At 30.2% G+C, this 15,051-nt stretch overlaps 1 protein-coding gene across 1 annotated transcript; it reads right to left on the reverse strand.

The window, feature by feature from the left end:
- Nucleotides 1-862: 862 nt before the first annotated feature.
- Nucleotides 863-7,669, reverse strand: jdp (DnaJ domain-containing protein). The gene is made up of 3 exons (XM_088189633.1): nt 7,489-7,669; nt 7,292-7,393; nt 863-2,565 (listed from the first exon to the last, which is right to left on the reverse strand). Exons 1-3 carry the CDS (start codon nt 7,573-7,575, stop codon nt 2,248-2,250), a joined length of 507 nt encoding a protein of 168 aa, XP_088045759.1. The 5' UTR covers nt 7,576-7,669; the 3' UTR covers nt 863-2,247.
- Between the last annotated feature and the right edge of the window lie 7,382 nt (nt 7,670-15,051).

A 15,051-nucleotide genomic window follows, 5' to 3' on the forward strand; every position in this document is an offset into this window, starting at 1 on the left:
TGAAATCGTAATATAAATATTTTTCAATGCATTTTGGGGACGGAATCGTGACGCGTGGCAATTAGACACAGATTGAGCCGCTGCAGTAGTACTTTTATTGAGAATTAATGAAGTTTACATGGTTATTCACAATCGAACGGACCGCAAGCCCGCAACCGAGTGCCAGCGGCAGAGGTTGCCAGTCGAGAGCATCCGTCACGCCAATGTTACCAGAGTGCCACCAAGTTTTGGCCATAATGAAATCTATATAAATAGGCCCCTTACAGCATATTCGGATTCCTCAGTACTTTTTTTGCCTTTATTTATACTGATTCGCAAGCTTTTGACTGAAATTTAACATTATTTAACTAACTGGAGCTTTTGTGTTTATTATATTATTATTTTTATTCAATCTTACGTTGTAATCTGGCAGGCGTTAGCACAATGCGTTACAACGGGGTAAATCTGTACTAGTCCAAGACGCTACGGACTACACTATTCCGCCCTTAAGTGTCATGTCATCAGCATAGCAGAAATTCTATTACTTTCTTCATTTAACATTTACATCTAAGTAAATTATCTTAACTGGAGAATCACAATCTATGTTGTATGATAATACTTTTTAACGTGTCATAAATGTGACCTTATGATTCAAAAACAAATTTTGTTATTCAATAACAGTGATAAAAAATGCTTTTAAGACAATCTTGTAAAAATAAACATAGTTAAATGAATAAAAAAAAACAGAGCAAGTAGTAGGATTATGATAAAAAGGATGGAGAAAAACAGCAAGGCGAGGAAGGAAGCTGGAGAAATTTGAAGATGTTTGTGGATAATATTATAGATAAGAGAGTAAGAAATTATTAATAAAACCCATCAGATCTACGGTTGGAACATCAATATATTTATTATTTGATATAGGATTCAATAACATCAAAATATGGGTCATACATCATTAACAATAAAATATATCTAATAACCACAAACCTTAGAGTTAATACAATGAAACATTAAAAACGGCAAATTGCATCACATAAATTATCAGACACCTACTACGAGGGATTTGGGGGCAAGTTGGCACACAAGTGAAATCTAAGTAAAGACATTTAAAATAGAGTGTACCTATCAAGAAAGATTGATTGTTACCATGCAATGGTCCTGAAGAGTTATTTTTTTATATATTTTTAAAGAAAGTTTCACGCCTACTTGGAGATACTACGCGACCGATCATAGATATGATCAAGCGACATGACAGTACACCGTTTTTTGCCATCTTTTCATCACAATACCCTGTGTAAGGAAGAAGGTACAAACTTTATCACAACTTTCAGATATATATATATATATATATGTATATAATTTTTTAAATATATATATAATAGGTATAAATTGCGTACGTACGCAAACGTCATTACGACGATAATATCATATAGAAAAAAATATCATTTAGGTAGAAAATAACGTTATCAAAAAATAGAAGTCAGTACATTCGGCGTTTTAACCGTGCATTATATAAAATTTTACCGTTTTACGGCCATCGTTTTAACGTAAAATATGTAATGTGACCGATAGTTATTGGATTTTTGAATTTATATATATATAAAATGTATTGTATTATAGGATCATCCGTTTCGATTGTAATATATATCATCGATAACTGATCTTTTTATATATTTGACTTGATCTTAAATAGCCAATAACTGTATCGGTCATTTTTATGTTTAAAAAATAAATTAGAGTTATGTGAATGATTTTCTACTATCTGCAAATGTCTCAGCGTCACGTCTACGATCAGTACCTGGAAATTGTATGACAAGGTACATTTAATTACGTATACACATAAGGGAGACGACGTCAAAGTTATCATATCGTATTACATTAATTAACACCTACCGAGAGATAAACACATCAAATGTATAACATCAATTAAACACAGATTATGCTTATATAATAATTATATAGTAATAATTATAGTTATTCAATTTGTGAGAGCTGACTTGATGAATATTGTGCCTAATCTAGATATAATAAACATAGATCTAACCGGCGACGCCGATGTGCAACAGTGACTTGTAAAGGAGCCACAAATACTGTTTCACGTCGGTGGCCCGGGATACTATCACAATATCTTAAACTAACATATAGTGGGGAATGTGGGTTTTAAAGTAGAATTGATGCTGACAAAGACAGGCACATGGCCTTTGTAGCACCATCGCGTTACTAAAAATAAAATAAAAACATAGGGAATCGTATAATTTTTGAGTGTGATTAAATTTCGTAATTTCGAAATTTAGATACGACTTCGGGAGGCGGCTCTTGGCCTCCCTGGCCGGACCAGCGGCCCCAGTGAGCAGCTCCACCTTCCGAGGCCCTGCGAGCAGCTGCCGGACCCGTGCCCAAGGTGCTACTGGAGCCACCGGCGCCAACGATCATGCGATCTTTAGTTTTGGGGGTCGCCCAGTGCATGGATTGCTGCACATGCTCTTTCATGCCGAGCCATTGCTTGTAGCTGATGGAGATGCCACTGCTGCGCCACTTGTCGTAGTTGATGCGCTTGGCAGGGTCGCAGAGGGTCTCCTTAGCCTCCTGATGTAGAAAATACATAACAAAATTAATTACATTTACAAAAAAAATTGAATCGTCAAAATCAAGTAAGAATAAAAATTATAGGAAAACATAGACATGTTTATCGATTATTTTTAGGGTTTTTCATATTAAACCATAGAACAGAGAATCTGTAGAAGTGCCCAGAAGGATAACATTCTGTTACATAATCTGTTACTGCAAGTTAGTATGCGATTTTAGACATTGCAATTTCTATAAATTGATTGTTCCGTGTATTTAACATCTGCTTCTCCTAAGATCAAATCCTTCCTCATACCGAATGTAGTTAATTGTATGAATAAGTAAAATTATTTATGATAAAGAAAGGATGGAAACAATGGCTTTGTGTGTGATTTTTTCTCCTTTCCCCCTACTCTTTGACATGGACTATCGAGGGGATACATAATATTAATCAAGATCAAGTAAATATAAACAATTAATTTTTATAATAAGTAAAAAGGGGGATAAAAAAGTCCTTGGATGTACAATTTTCGTTTTCTTTCCATATAATATAACATTTAATAAATGTCCCGGGAAATCATGGTAGAAAAAACACTTAAAAGAAAATCTAATACAGTTTAAAATAGACAGCGATCCCAGGAGATACACTCAATCTCAAAAAATAACCATTGTTCCATTTCAATTTATAAATATTTCGAAATTTTTTATAAGAACATTATACAAATTGTTTTTTTATATTCTGATTTTATGTATCTCCCACATGTACATTTAACCTTTTTACCAAATATAAAGATTTTATTTTACTTAGTATATTATATTTTTTTATAAAAAAAAATTTTGTATTTACTTTTTTATATACATATGTCAATAAATGTGAATAAGGTAGATGTGGCCTTATTTTGCTTAATGATTTTTTAAATCATTTTTTTTTTGTAATTTAAAAATTGTTGACATTATTTTTATTGTTAACAATTATATACTGGCAAAAAAGAATCTTATTAAAATTGTTAAAATCAGTAAATTTTTTAATGACTCCACAGCCCTGCTTTTCACAGAAATTTATTTTCGAACGAATAAGAATGTATTGAAATATGTTAAAAAATAAATAGTAAAATATTATAGAATAAAGTCAATGATATTTTGTAAGTAAATCTGCATTTTTTGCACAGTGAAAATTCTGTTTTTTGTATTATTTGTTTCGAGTTTTTACATTTTTCATTACAAATAACACTAATTAAAATTGATAGTATTGATTTATATGTGAAATAAAGGAGTTTTAAGGTGTAATATATTTATACATATTATATATTGTTATTTTTAGGTATATAATATTATTATTATAACTAACTTGTATTATTAAACCTAACTATTATTAGGTTTAAAAATGATTTGTAATATTTTTTTATTGATAAATAAAAATACAAAAAAATATTACAACCCACTTTTCTTAAAAAGTTTAAATATCTTAAAATCATTAAAACAATATAATCTGAAAAAAATAGTGACAAAAGTAAATATTATGGATATTTAATATATGTAGTATTATTTAACAGTTATTCCATCGAACGAAAATGTCTGCTTAATTAATTGCATAGATGTTAGTATTTTTTCGGACAGGATTTTTGCGGGCATGATCTTTCCGAACACCGATTTTTTCGGAAAGGATTTTTCCGGACTCTAATTATTTCGGACAAAAAAATATTATAATATTAAATACATTAAAATAATATTTTAGAGGCAAACATTTAGATTGTTGATTTTTTTAACTATCGAGTTCAATGTAGCAATCAACTTGAATTAAATCTAATGAATCAATATTTTTACTTAGAGAAAAAAAAGGAAAAAATCAGTTTTTCAAAATGACTGATGTTGTTATTTTGATCATATTTATAGCATTTTATAACATATAAACATCCATCTGTTTAGCTTAACTTTTTTAAAATAATATTAAAAATATTATTTTGTCGGAATAATCTATGTCCGCAAAAATCCTGTCCAGAAAAACCAATGTCCGGAATAATCAGTGTTCGGAAAGATCGTGTCCGGAATAATCACTGAATCGTCTTGATAATAAGCTTTTTTGTTTTAAATTCACGCCAAAGAATATAAACACTCGGAAATATATAAGAATGGATGTCTTAATTCCGAGAAACCCCTTCCTCCATCACGCGTAAAATTAAATGGTCAGAATTCAAATAAACTTTGGGTCAGAATAAAAATCAAATCAAAATTGTATTAGCACCATGGTCAGAATAAAAATTAAAACGGTCAGAATAAAAATAATAGATGGTCAGAAATAAAAATAACACATGGTCATAATAAAGTAACGTACTGCCACATTCACATATTTTACGCAGGAAACTCGAAGTTAACCTATTTTATTATCTCATTCCAATCGTGGAACTCATATATGTGTCTTTGCCTTTTGAACAATTATTTAATGAAACTAAGTAGTATTAAAAAAAGAAAAACCGTTATATTAATTTTTTTATTAATTAATCAAGATGCATTTTTTAAGCAATTATAAGCGCTTTAGTTGTCATTTTTGGCCTTCCTCTTTGTAGATGCAAGTGTTGCAGTCGAACAGTTGTACCAATCTTATACAATAACACTATTGCCAGCCCAAAAAAATTAATCTGTCCATGTGTTGATATATGTAAATCATACCATGTTGATGGTAAGATTTACTTATGTTGACATTTATAAATTCTGATCCGAAAAATGTGAGCCTGTATTCCAGGACGTAATCGAACATCACAAAGGGGGCTTACGGCGTAGGCCCTCTGTGATGCGCGCCTACGCCAAAAATTATTGCGACTCTGCGGTTCCCTCTTGTGCTTGTTGCTCAATTAGTCTATATAGGTCAGGGGTCCTTAATTTATTCAGAACCCCTGACCTATATAGAAACGGACTAGATGAAAAAATATTATTGTATAATATTGTAAAATGTACGAATATAGTCTACTAATAAGGGGTGACCAGATTTTGAAAAAAGTAATGTAGGGCAAAAACGGTCATTTAGAATTTTTGTTCATTTAAAAATTCTGCAAGGTCATTTTGGATTTTTTCTCATTATAATTTTTAGTTAACGTATCTCATTTTATTTCTTAGTTAGTCATTTTAGCCGACAAATAAACATGAAATATATTTTTTTTAATATATCCGTAATTATTGATCAATTTCAATGAAATTTAAAATGGTGCGATAAAATAATTTAATTATTTTGATCACAGTCTTAATTTTTTAACATCGTTTTTTATTCATAATTCTGTTAACTATTCTCGTTTTATTTTTTTATTGTTTGAGTAAGTTTCATTTATCGACTTGTTTGTCAAAAACTAAGCTTTAAATTTCCCTTATGATAATGCAATGTAAAATAATTGTACACAATATTTAAATAAACGATAATATGGAACCATATTGTAATTCCCATAATAACGATATTTTAGAGTTAATGTCTATAAATACGTTTTTTATATAATAATCTATTATGTATTTTATTTTTAAATAATTTGCTTATAATTATTATTTTCATTGCATTAATTTGCAACGTAAATAATAATTATGTAAATTATTTAAATTTCCTGATAATATAAAATAAACAGATTTTTTTAAACATAAAGCCAAATTGTACTATCCTTTTATTATTGTTTTTTAATCCATAACTCTGCAACCTTCTTTCGTTTTAGTTTTTTATCGTTTAGGCATATTTTATAGTTCAATATCTTTCATTAAATATTTATGACTAAAATATATTCATAATTTATATAAACTATGATATTAAATTTGAAACATGTATTTATGGATATTTTTAAATAGTATAATAAAATATAATCTCATATGCGCATTCAAGTAAAAAGTATCGTCAGATAATATTATTATTAACTGTTAAGATTAAAAATTGTGAAAATTAACAAAAAAAATAATGTTACTTTTCTAGTATCTTTAGAAAATTCATGGTTATTTAAAAAACATTTTTTACTTTAATAAGAATTTAGATATTAATATTGAATATTTTATTAAATCTTAATATGTAGGGTTAAATTAATTCAAAATTACAATAACAGCTAATGTCTATATTTATAGATACGAATTTTTATATATCAATTTAATATGTATCTATATAATGAAAAGAGCCGAAAATGTGCAGAATATATTATACATATAATAATCCATTTTGCAAGGGCACTTGATCAGTGCTGTAAATCAACCACCGTTTGAGCAAATTCTATTCAAGGAATTGGTAAAAACTGATCTTTAAAATTCTCTCATGACAATATTATAAGGATTATGATAATATATTTCAAAATTGTATTTATGAATATTTTTAAATAGTAAAATATAGTCTCGAATGCGCATTCAAGTAAAAAGTATTGACAGGGAATATTGTTATTAGTTCTTAAGATTTTAAGAAAGGGCATCTTACTTTTTTAGTTTTTTTAAAAAGATTATGGTAACTTGGAAAACATGATTTTTTACTGTAATAACAATTTAGTTATTAATATTGATATCCTAATATCGAAACTCTAACAAACGGTTTTTGCTTATAAAAATGATTCATTGGATTTAATTTTTAATTCAAGTTGATTGATAGATTGAATTCGGAGATAAATAATTCCGAAAGGATTAGAATCTAGTTGGAATCGTATTCAATATTGTTAATTTTAATTTGAAGCGATCCATATGTTTGGCCATAACAATAATAAATCCGCCTTTCACTTTTATCAAGGATAAACCAAGTACAAACCTGCAACTTCTGAAACTTGGCATCTGCGTCTTTATCGCCTCCGGACTTATCGGGATGGAACTGCAGAGCCAGGGCTTTGTACTCGGTGGTGATTTGCTCCACCTGGCGGGCGAATAAAATAAGTAGGTCAAGCCTCCATTTTGTAAGGGATGGTATATTCGTATTCGTATTCGTATTGTACAAAACAAATTAATTACCGTAGAATGCTCGTCGCATCCCAGTAGGGCGTAGTAGTCTTCGTCGGGGCTGGGCGTGTAGCTGAGGATCTCGTCGACGGCGGCCATGGTTCGGCCTTAGCTCGCCGCCGTCGGCCGCCGCAGACGCAAAATCAATGCCGGCGAGCGAGCGCACAGAGGGCGAGTGGGGCATGGACGGCGCGCGCAGCGTTATGGCCGCAATTGTCAAATCGATTTTACCAAATGTATTGAAAACGTTCCGTGTGCATTCGACGGGGCTCTAAAATTTATTTTCAATTCCACAAAATATATTTGATCCGTTCGAACGTATATCATGTAGGATCTTTACAAATTTCATTTTTATTTTCACAGGTGTATATCAGGTCGCAAAAAAGAAAAGGGGAGTAAAATATATAAGCTATGGATATGGGAAAGTAAAAATATGATTTTTTTAATATTGAAATTAATAATAGTGGTAATAAATTAGACTTAATTTATTGTAATGTAATTTGTGATCCAAAATTGCAGGATAATTAATAAGTCTACATAAAATAATAAAACATTTTATTGATTTGATGCATGTCATGATCCTCAATCACATGCAGGCTTCACAATATTGAGTTATACGAAGTTGTCTCGCGTTGCCACCAATATTTAGCAATATATTTTCATAGATAGACTGTACTATAAAATAGTCCGCGGTGTTATAAAATAAATATAGTATCGCGACTCCTTTACACACATTACAATAACTTTCAATTCAATTCGTATTTTTCTTGCATATCTAAAATATATACCTATATAAGCTTTAAAAAAAAAATTTAAAGACATTTAATATATTTCATTAGTTATAAAAATAATATCAATTAAATGGCCGCATCTGGATCTTTTTCAGCAATCGAACCATTCGACGTAATTTTCGATGATTTTTCGTACATTTCGGGCGGTACCTCAGTTATAACTTGGCTGATGTTGGTTTTTAGATGCTCAAACGTTTCGGGTTTATCGGCGTAGACACGATTCTTAGCATAACCCCACAAAAAAATCCATCGGCGTTCAATCGCATGATCTTGGCGGCCAGTTAACCTCACCAAAACGTGAAATAATATGCACTGAGAACTGTGAACTTTTTACGCAATACATCGCAACTTACGCCGTCTTGTTGAAACCACATGTCTTCTACATCAATATATTCGATTTCGTGGCAAAAATAATCGGTTATCATGCTCCTATAGCGCTCACCATTGAATGCCGATGGCACAATGTGTGATATCGGCCTGTGTAGCTGCCATGGCCTGATCGTAAGTAGTAAAATTGTCCAAATAAAAAATCCGGAAATATTTTAAAAGTTAATAAGTATTTAAAAAAGTCTATTTCAAAAAAAAAATGTACGTAATATATTGCATCAATTGTAATAGTTATTCAATAACTTCTACAATTGATGCAATAAGTAAAACAGTGTGTCATTTTGTTTATAAATTACCTACAATTTTATGTAATAATATGACCTTGTTTGTCGTTGATTTATACAATATTATCGTTAGTCAAGTGGAATAATGCGATTATGCAGCATTATATGTTTCTTTGTATTATTATACATAACTTAGTAGAGATTGTACTAAACAACCGCAGCCAATTTTTATAAGTCGCATATACATATGTATCTCATGATTTTTCATAGTGTGCTATAGTTTTGACCAGGGCTTCCAATACATACGAATAAAGTAAAAAAATAATGATAAAAACCATATTTTACAAAACGAGATGCATAAAATATTTAATACAATGAAAATAGTCGTATGAATAATTAAGGCAGAACTCAGACTTTTTTAATTTTAGATTCAACACATCAGTATTTTCTTTAAAATTTTGTAAAAATAAGTGGTAGAAAATATTTTTTTTTAATTTTTTTTTTAAAGATTTGATGTAATGAAGTTAAGTTAAGTTTTTTTTTTAAAGATTTGATGTAATGAAGAAGAAACCTTAAAAAGGTTAATGTTCAAATGATTAAAACTACAGCCGTTATCGTGTCCATAAATTTCGTTATATCCCACTTAATAATTGACAAAAAATATTGATTTTTGTCAATATATTTTTCCTATCCTTTACGCACAAAAGGGTTGTTTTTATGATCATAATAATAATAATTCAGTTTGGTATTTGTGGTATTGAGTATTCTCTTATTTTTATAATGCCTTTTGTAAAAACGCGTTGCTATTTCCTTTATATAAGTTATTTTTTTAGTTTGGATGACCTTTGCGTTAACTATGCAGCTGGGTGGACTTCCCACAGTGGTATATCTTTACTAAATACATACTATATTTTTACTAAATAACAATGTAACATGCTTTCTTTGTAATAAATAACTATGTAGCAAGTTTCATTTTTATGAAAACTTAATCATCAATCATCTGTTTATTAGACTTAACTTGGCAAAGCATATTTAATATTTTTTATGGGTTTTAACAGAAGTACTCTAGAAGTACTAGAAGAACAAAGGTAGTTTGTTAAGCAAAAATAATAGTGAAATAGTCACTTCAGAACACCCAAGATTTAAAGAGCGACTAAGCTCAATTAGTCAAGCAGACTTTTGATCGTTATTATATGTGTATAAGCCGTAATCAAAATTACTTAACCGTATTAAATACTCACGCAATTTATTTATGTTCTTACAAACCTCTAGATATAATTGGCATTGTCTCGTGCACCGAATAGATTGTTGTACATATCTTATTGACATCATCGGAAGCGACCACAATGGTCAAATAAAACATAATCTTACTTTATTATACATTGGCGGAGCTTGAAAAACTCAGCACTGTGAGGAACTAGAGACCAGAGAGACAAGTAATTTTGAATCTGGACACATGTGTTTTATCTGTGTAATGGGTAATAAAACTGTATATCAAACAGCTCTTTAGACGTCTAAATAATCTTTCAAAGACTTTTGAACGCATATTGAAAATCTTAAGAAATTTACGTACTTCTTTCAGATTGATAGTTTGTAGTAATATTAATTTTACCTTCACAGAAGAGTTTGATAACCTACTAATTAAAAAAATACATGTGGCGTTTCAATAATAATTTATTTTGTTAATACACATCACATTGTATACAAATCATATATTTAATCTTAATGTGTATTAAAATGGTAATCTTAATCCTTCTTTTTTGAACATATATAAAGGTATTCCATGTATGAAAAAATATCATAATTTGACGAGATTTTTTTGTACTCAATGACCGTACAATGTGAACAATTTAATAACAAAAACATGCTTGTATTATGTTTGTACTACATAGAAGGTAGATTAATTTATTAATAATAAAAATACCTGTGTTTCGGTATTGAAAACTTGAGCCTTTGAAAAATTCCGACTTTGAAAGCTCGTCTCGTGTTAAATGTACATACACATATACTAAATGCACTATACATATATGTTATGAATATGAACTTGCACTAAATTTAAATGATATTTATAATGACTTTCCTTGCTGGTTTTAATAGCCCTGGTTTTAGCACTGTATACATATTTTGCTACATCAGTATTTACATGACATAACTAGGGCGAGGCAAATGGGGGTAACTACCCCCGAGTGCAATGGGATGAGGATGCAACACTGTGTGCAGCCCCCAATGCAAAAGTTATATAATAATAGCAACGCCCTCAGGTGTCCCGGATGGCCGGGAGAGCTGGTTGACCTAGATTTATGAAATGTGCCTTTTATAGACGTACCATGCACTGCAATCAATGTATGCGAATAGCAAAAAGTCTTCAGGATATATCGAAATCATTGCTTAAAAATGATGATATTATTTACTTTTCTCAATGCACAAAATAAGCAAAACAATTCCTGCCCAATTCATGAATTCGGCAGATAATTTGCCTAATTCGTAAGTGAAGCAACGGGCTTAGACATTTTTGTCAATTCAGCAAATTTTTATCCATTTCGGTGTAACATCGGTGTATGAACCTGTATCCATTATTAAAAAATATTTTTTAGATTCTTTATAACTTTATATAGGATCATTTGAAGGCTAGTCAAAAATTCTTTACACAAGAAGATCAATAAGTGCATGGAAACATAATTTCAATATGCAATAACACATTGATCAAGCTTTGAATATACATTATCTAATTATGCTAAAAAATATCACTTCTCACACTTATTTTTATGCTGTTTGACAATATTTTTGTTAAACATTGCACATAGGTCTGCAGCAAACAATGCCAAAAGATCGTGTATGAAATTTTGAATTATATTATGAATAAAAATATAAAAATTGTTTATTACTTATAAGGGTTATTGTGATATAAGTTGTGCGATCGCTTTTTAAATCGCATACGTGATGCTAATAAAAAATAAATGTACATAAAATCCTGACGTTTGTAATTTATGGGCGATCGCGTCCTTAGCACAATAATTCGGCGCTTAAAATATAATTGAAATTGGCAATGTTACGCATGGCGTCTCAAACATGGCCACGTCGGCCATTGTGTATTCATCGCGCGCTTTCGCAGAAGAAGGAAACGCGATAGGAAGTTGGGTTATAAATAAAACAAAACTCGCACAGAGAAATTATTCGGTATCGATTGGGCGCCAAAAAGGCGCACTTAAAATTTTTAAGATCGAGTGCGCATGCGCTGCAATGTATTCGTTTCCGGATGGCAGCAAATCGTGCAATGTGCATTCAATTTTGGAAGTTTAGCCAAGTTGTGAACAAAAGTTGCATCACTGCCGACAGATGACCTCTTACTTTATAGATTATGCAATTTAGGCTGATGGTGGCATATTTATTTATATTAAAAATATGTATTATATCAAAAGTTTAATATAACGTGAGATTAAATTAAAATATTATTTTCTATTATTTTTTTCCTAAGAGCAAAATGAACATATTATTTGAACGTTTACCGGGCAAAAACTTATTAATTGAAGCCACTGCGGCCCAAAAACTAAGCTTCTTACCTATTATTTATATATAAATTATTTAAGGCATATCCTGTACCTCTTCAGATCACTACCTGAAAAAAATTCACAGGAATACAATGACAAAAGAAAAAAATTATTCACTCTATCCTTGTAAGCAGTATTTAATTAATTGTACACTATTATAATTTACACAATACCAATAGTTCTCAACATATTTTTAATCGTACGGAATTTATTGTTTTTTTTATGACTAATATATAAAACACTAAATATATTTATGTATGTACATTACAATTACTTACATATTTATATACTTGATGTTTGGATGATGATATGATTTTGAATTACATTTTTAAACATTTCCTTTGTTTTTCTTTCACCAGTTTTTTTACATATTATAAAAATTTACTATATAGGAATAATAATTACTTGATAAGCCACGCCTAGTTCACATCGTGATGATTTTTTGTCTTTCCATGCAAATACTATAATATTATGGTTCGTTCACTTATATGTTACAATTAATCCCTTGTGTATTTTTTTATTGCTTGTGTTAGACCTAAGTGTACTAGTTAAATATATTTAAAAAAAGTTAATTGCCCATTATACAGGTTGTTCCAATTCGAGTTTATTTTATTGACAGCACCGTAAATCAGACAGCTGTCAATAATCGCGCGTGTTCAAAGTGTCAAACGCAGAGACGTCATTCCAACTTTTTCCAGGGGGGGGGGGTGCAGTCGATGGGCGTTATTTTATATATTTAAAATTTTGATACAAAATAAAATTTAAATTTATTGTTTTTTTATGATTTATTTAAATTTAATTAGTGGAACTCCTTTTTTAATAAATCTAGAATACATATTTTACTCGCTACAATTTTTGATATGACTCCCATCAAATGTATTTGCTGGAATTCACGGCAAAAGCAATAAAATCGTGCCATCGCAATGGAAACGCTCGGTTATTTAGCTGTAATGAAATTACCGAGCGTTCCCACTGCGACAGCGCCGACACGATTTTATTGCTTTTAACGTGAATTTTTGACTTCTGAGAAGTCAAAATTGTTTTTTCGTCCTCCTATTGGTAAAAATTCGGTTTGAATATATTTTGATTTTGATCACTCTTATATTAGAAGTCCGTAGTAATGTCGGTAAAAATAGCTGTCATATTTTTAAATTATATGCAAGCAATAAGTCTGTACTTTATTTGCATTTAGTGGAGTGGATGGAATTCTCAGAAGCAAAATGTTATAAATTTAGATGAGTCACCCCTTATCTCCTTTGAGGTTTTGCGTAATACATGTCGCCACGTATACACGTATACATGTATACACAAGAACGAGCGAGCAATTGTAACTCTAGCAGATAATTACATCTATGGTGGATTTTGTAGTCCGATCTTTTTCGGTGGAACGTTCAATTATAGAAAAGTGGTGAATTCCTTTGAAATAAATTACTATTGGCCGATAAGGTAGTGTAAATGCTTGCACGTTTTTCTATTCTATAGAGTCTAGAGAATAGAAAACGTGTTTTGTCTAGCGTCTAGACAAAACAATATTTAATCCTTTATGATTTATGGAGCGTACATTAATCCGTTAAATGATCTCCCACGGCGTTACATTTTAAATATACGGTTAAAACGCGAGTAAAACTAGCACGATTACGATTACGAGTGCAAAGTGATTATGATGTGCGTTAATATTTCCAATCGTAAATAGGGAGTGTATCAGTTGATGTACCCGACAAACCTTTTTAGAAAAGTTACAATATCGGTAAAAATAGTTATTCTCAATGAAGATCAAGTGGTACCAACGTGCTTACGCAATAGATGTAAAACTGTCGTGGATGTTATCAGTGAGTATTTTCAAAACACTCACTGATAATATCCATGGGTTATATGTGGATAATATGGGTTTATAAATTTAGATTGAAACTTTATGGATGTTTATACATAAAATATGTACGTTTTAAAAACAGGTAATATCATAGTTTCTTCCTGTTTTGTCTTTTTTTTATATACCATATTTTGCTAATGATCTACGGATTTCCTTTAAAAATTGCCAAAGCTAATTAACTGCGTAGCACGTAAAATTGAGATGTTTTATTTATATACTTATTTTTATTTAAGAAAATGTCGGAGGTTAATTGGTCGCGGGTAAGGGATGTTTTATTAATAAACTGTTAATTTCATTATAGAAAATGGAGAAAGCTAATTAGGATTTTGATATTCTCGGATGGACGATTTGAGGAACGGCCAAAAATATTTTATATTATATTTATATAAACATATTATTCAGAGTATACAATAATAAAATTTAATATAAATATCTATATTTTTGCATAAACAATATTTAATAATGTAATTTATTTGATTTGGCATTTTAAATATTTTCACCACGAAAGCTGACTGTCAATTGACTAGATAGCCACTCATAAAAACAATAAAGACGTACCTCTAAATGAGTGATTATAAAAAGCTTAAAATCCAAGCAATGATACGAATATATTTTAATTTAGAAAAGTAATGCGTTTTTTCACGCTACTATATTTATAAAATATGTATAAGCTTTTGAGCATTCTTAACTGTCAAAAATATCTTGAATACAGATCTAAGAAAATGGCAATCATAAATCATTCGTTCACACAGGCG

This window comes from Plectrocnemia conspersa, unplaced genomic scaffold (genome assembly GCF_051122295.1).
Source record: "Plectrocnemia conspersa isolate PC_06_02 unplaced genomic scaffold, ASM5112229v1 ptg000008l, whole genome shotgun sequence".
NCBI classification, from domain to species: Eukaryota; Metazoa; Arthropoda; class Insecta; order Trichoptera; family Polycentropodidae; genus Plectrocnemia; species Plectrocnemia conspersa.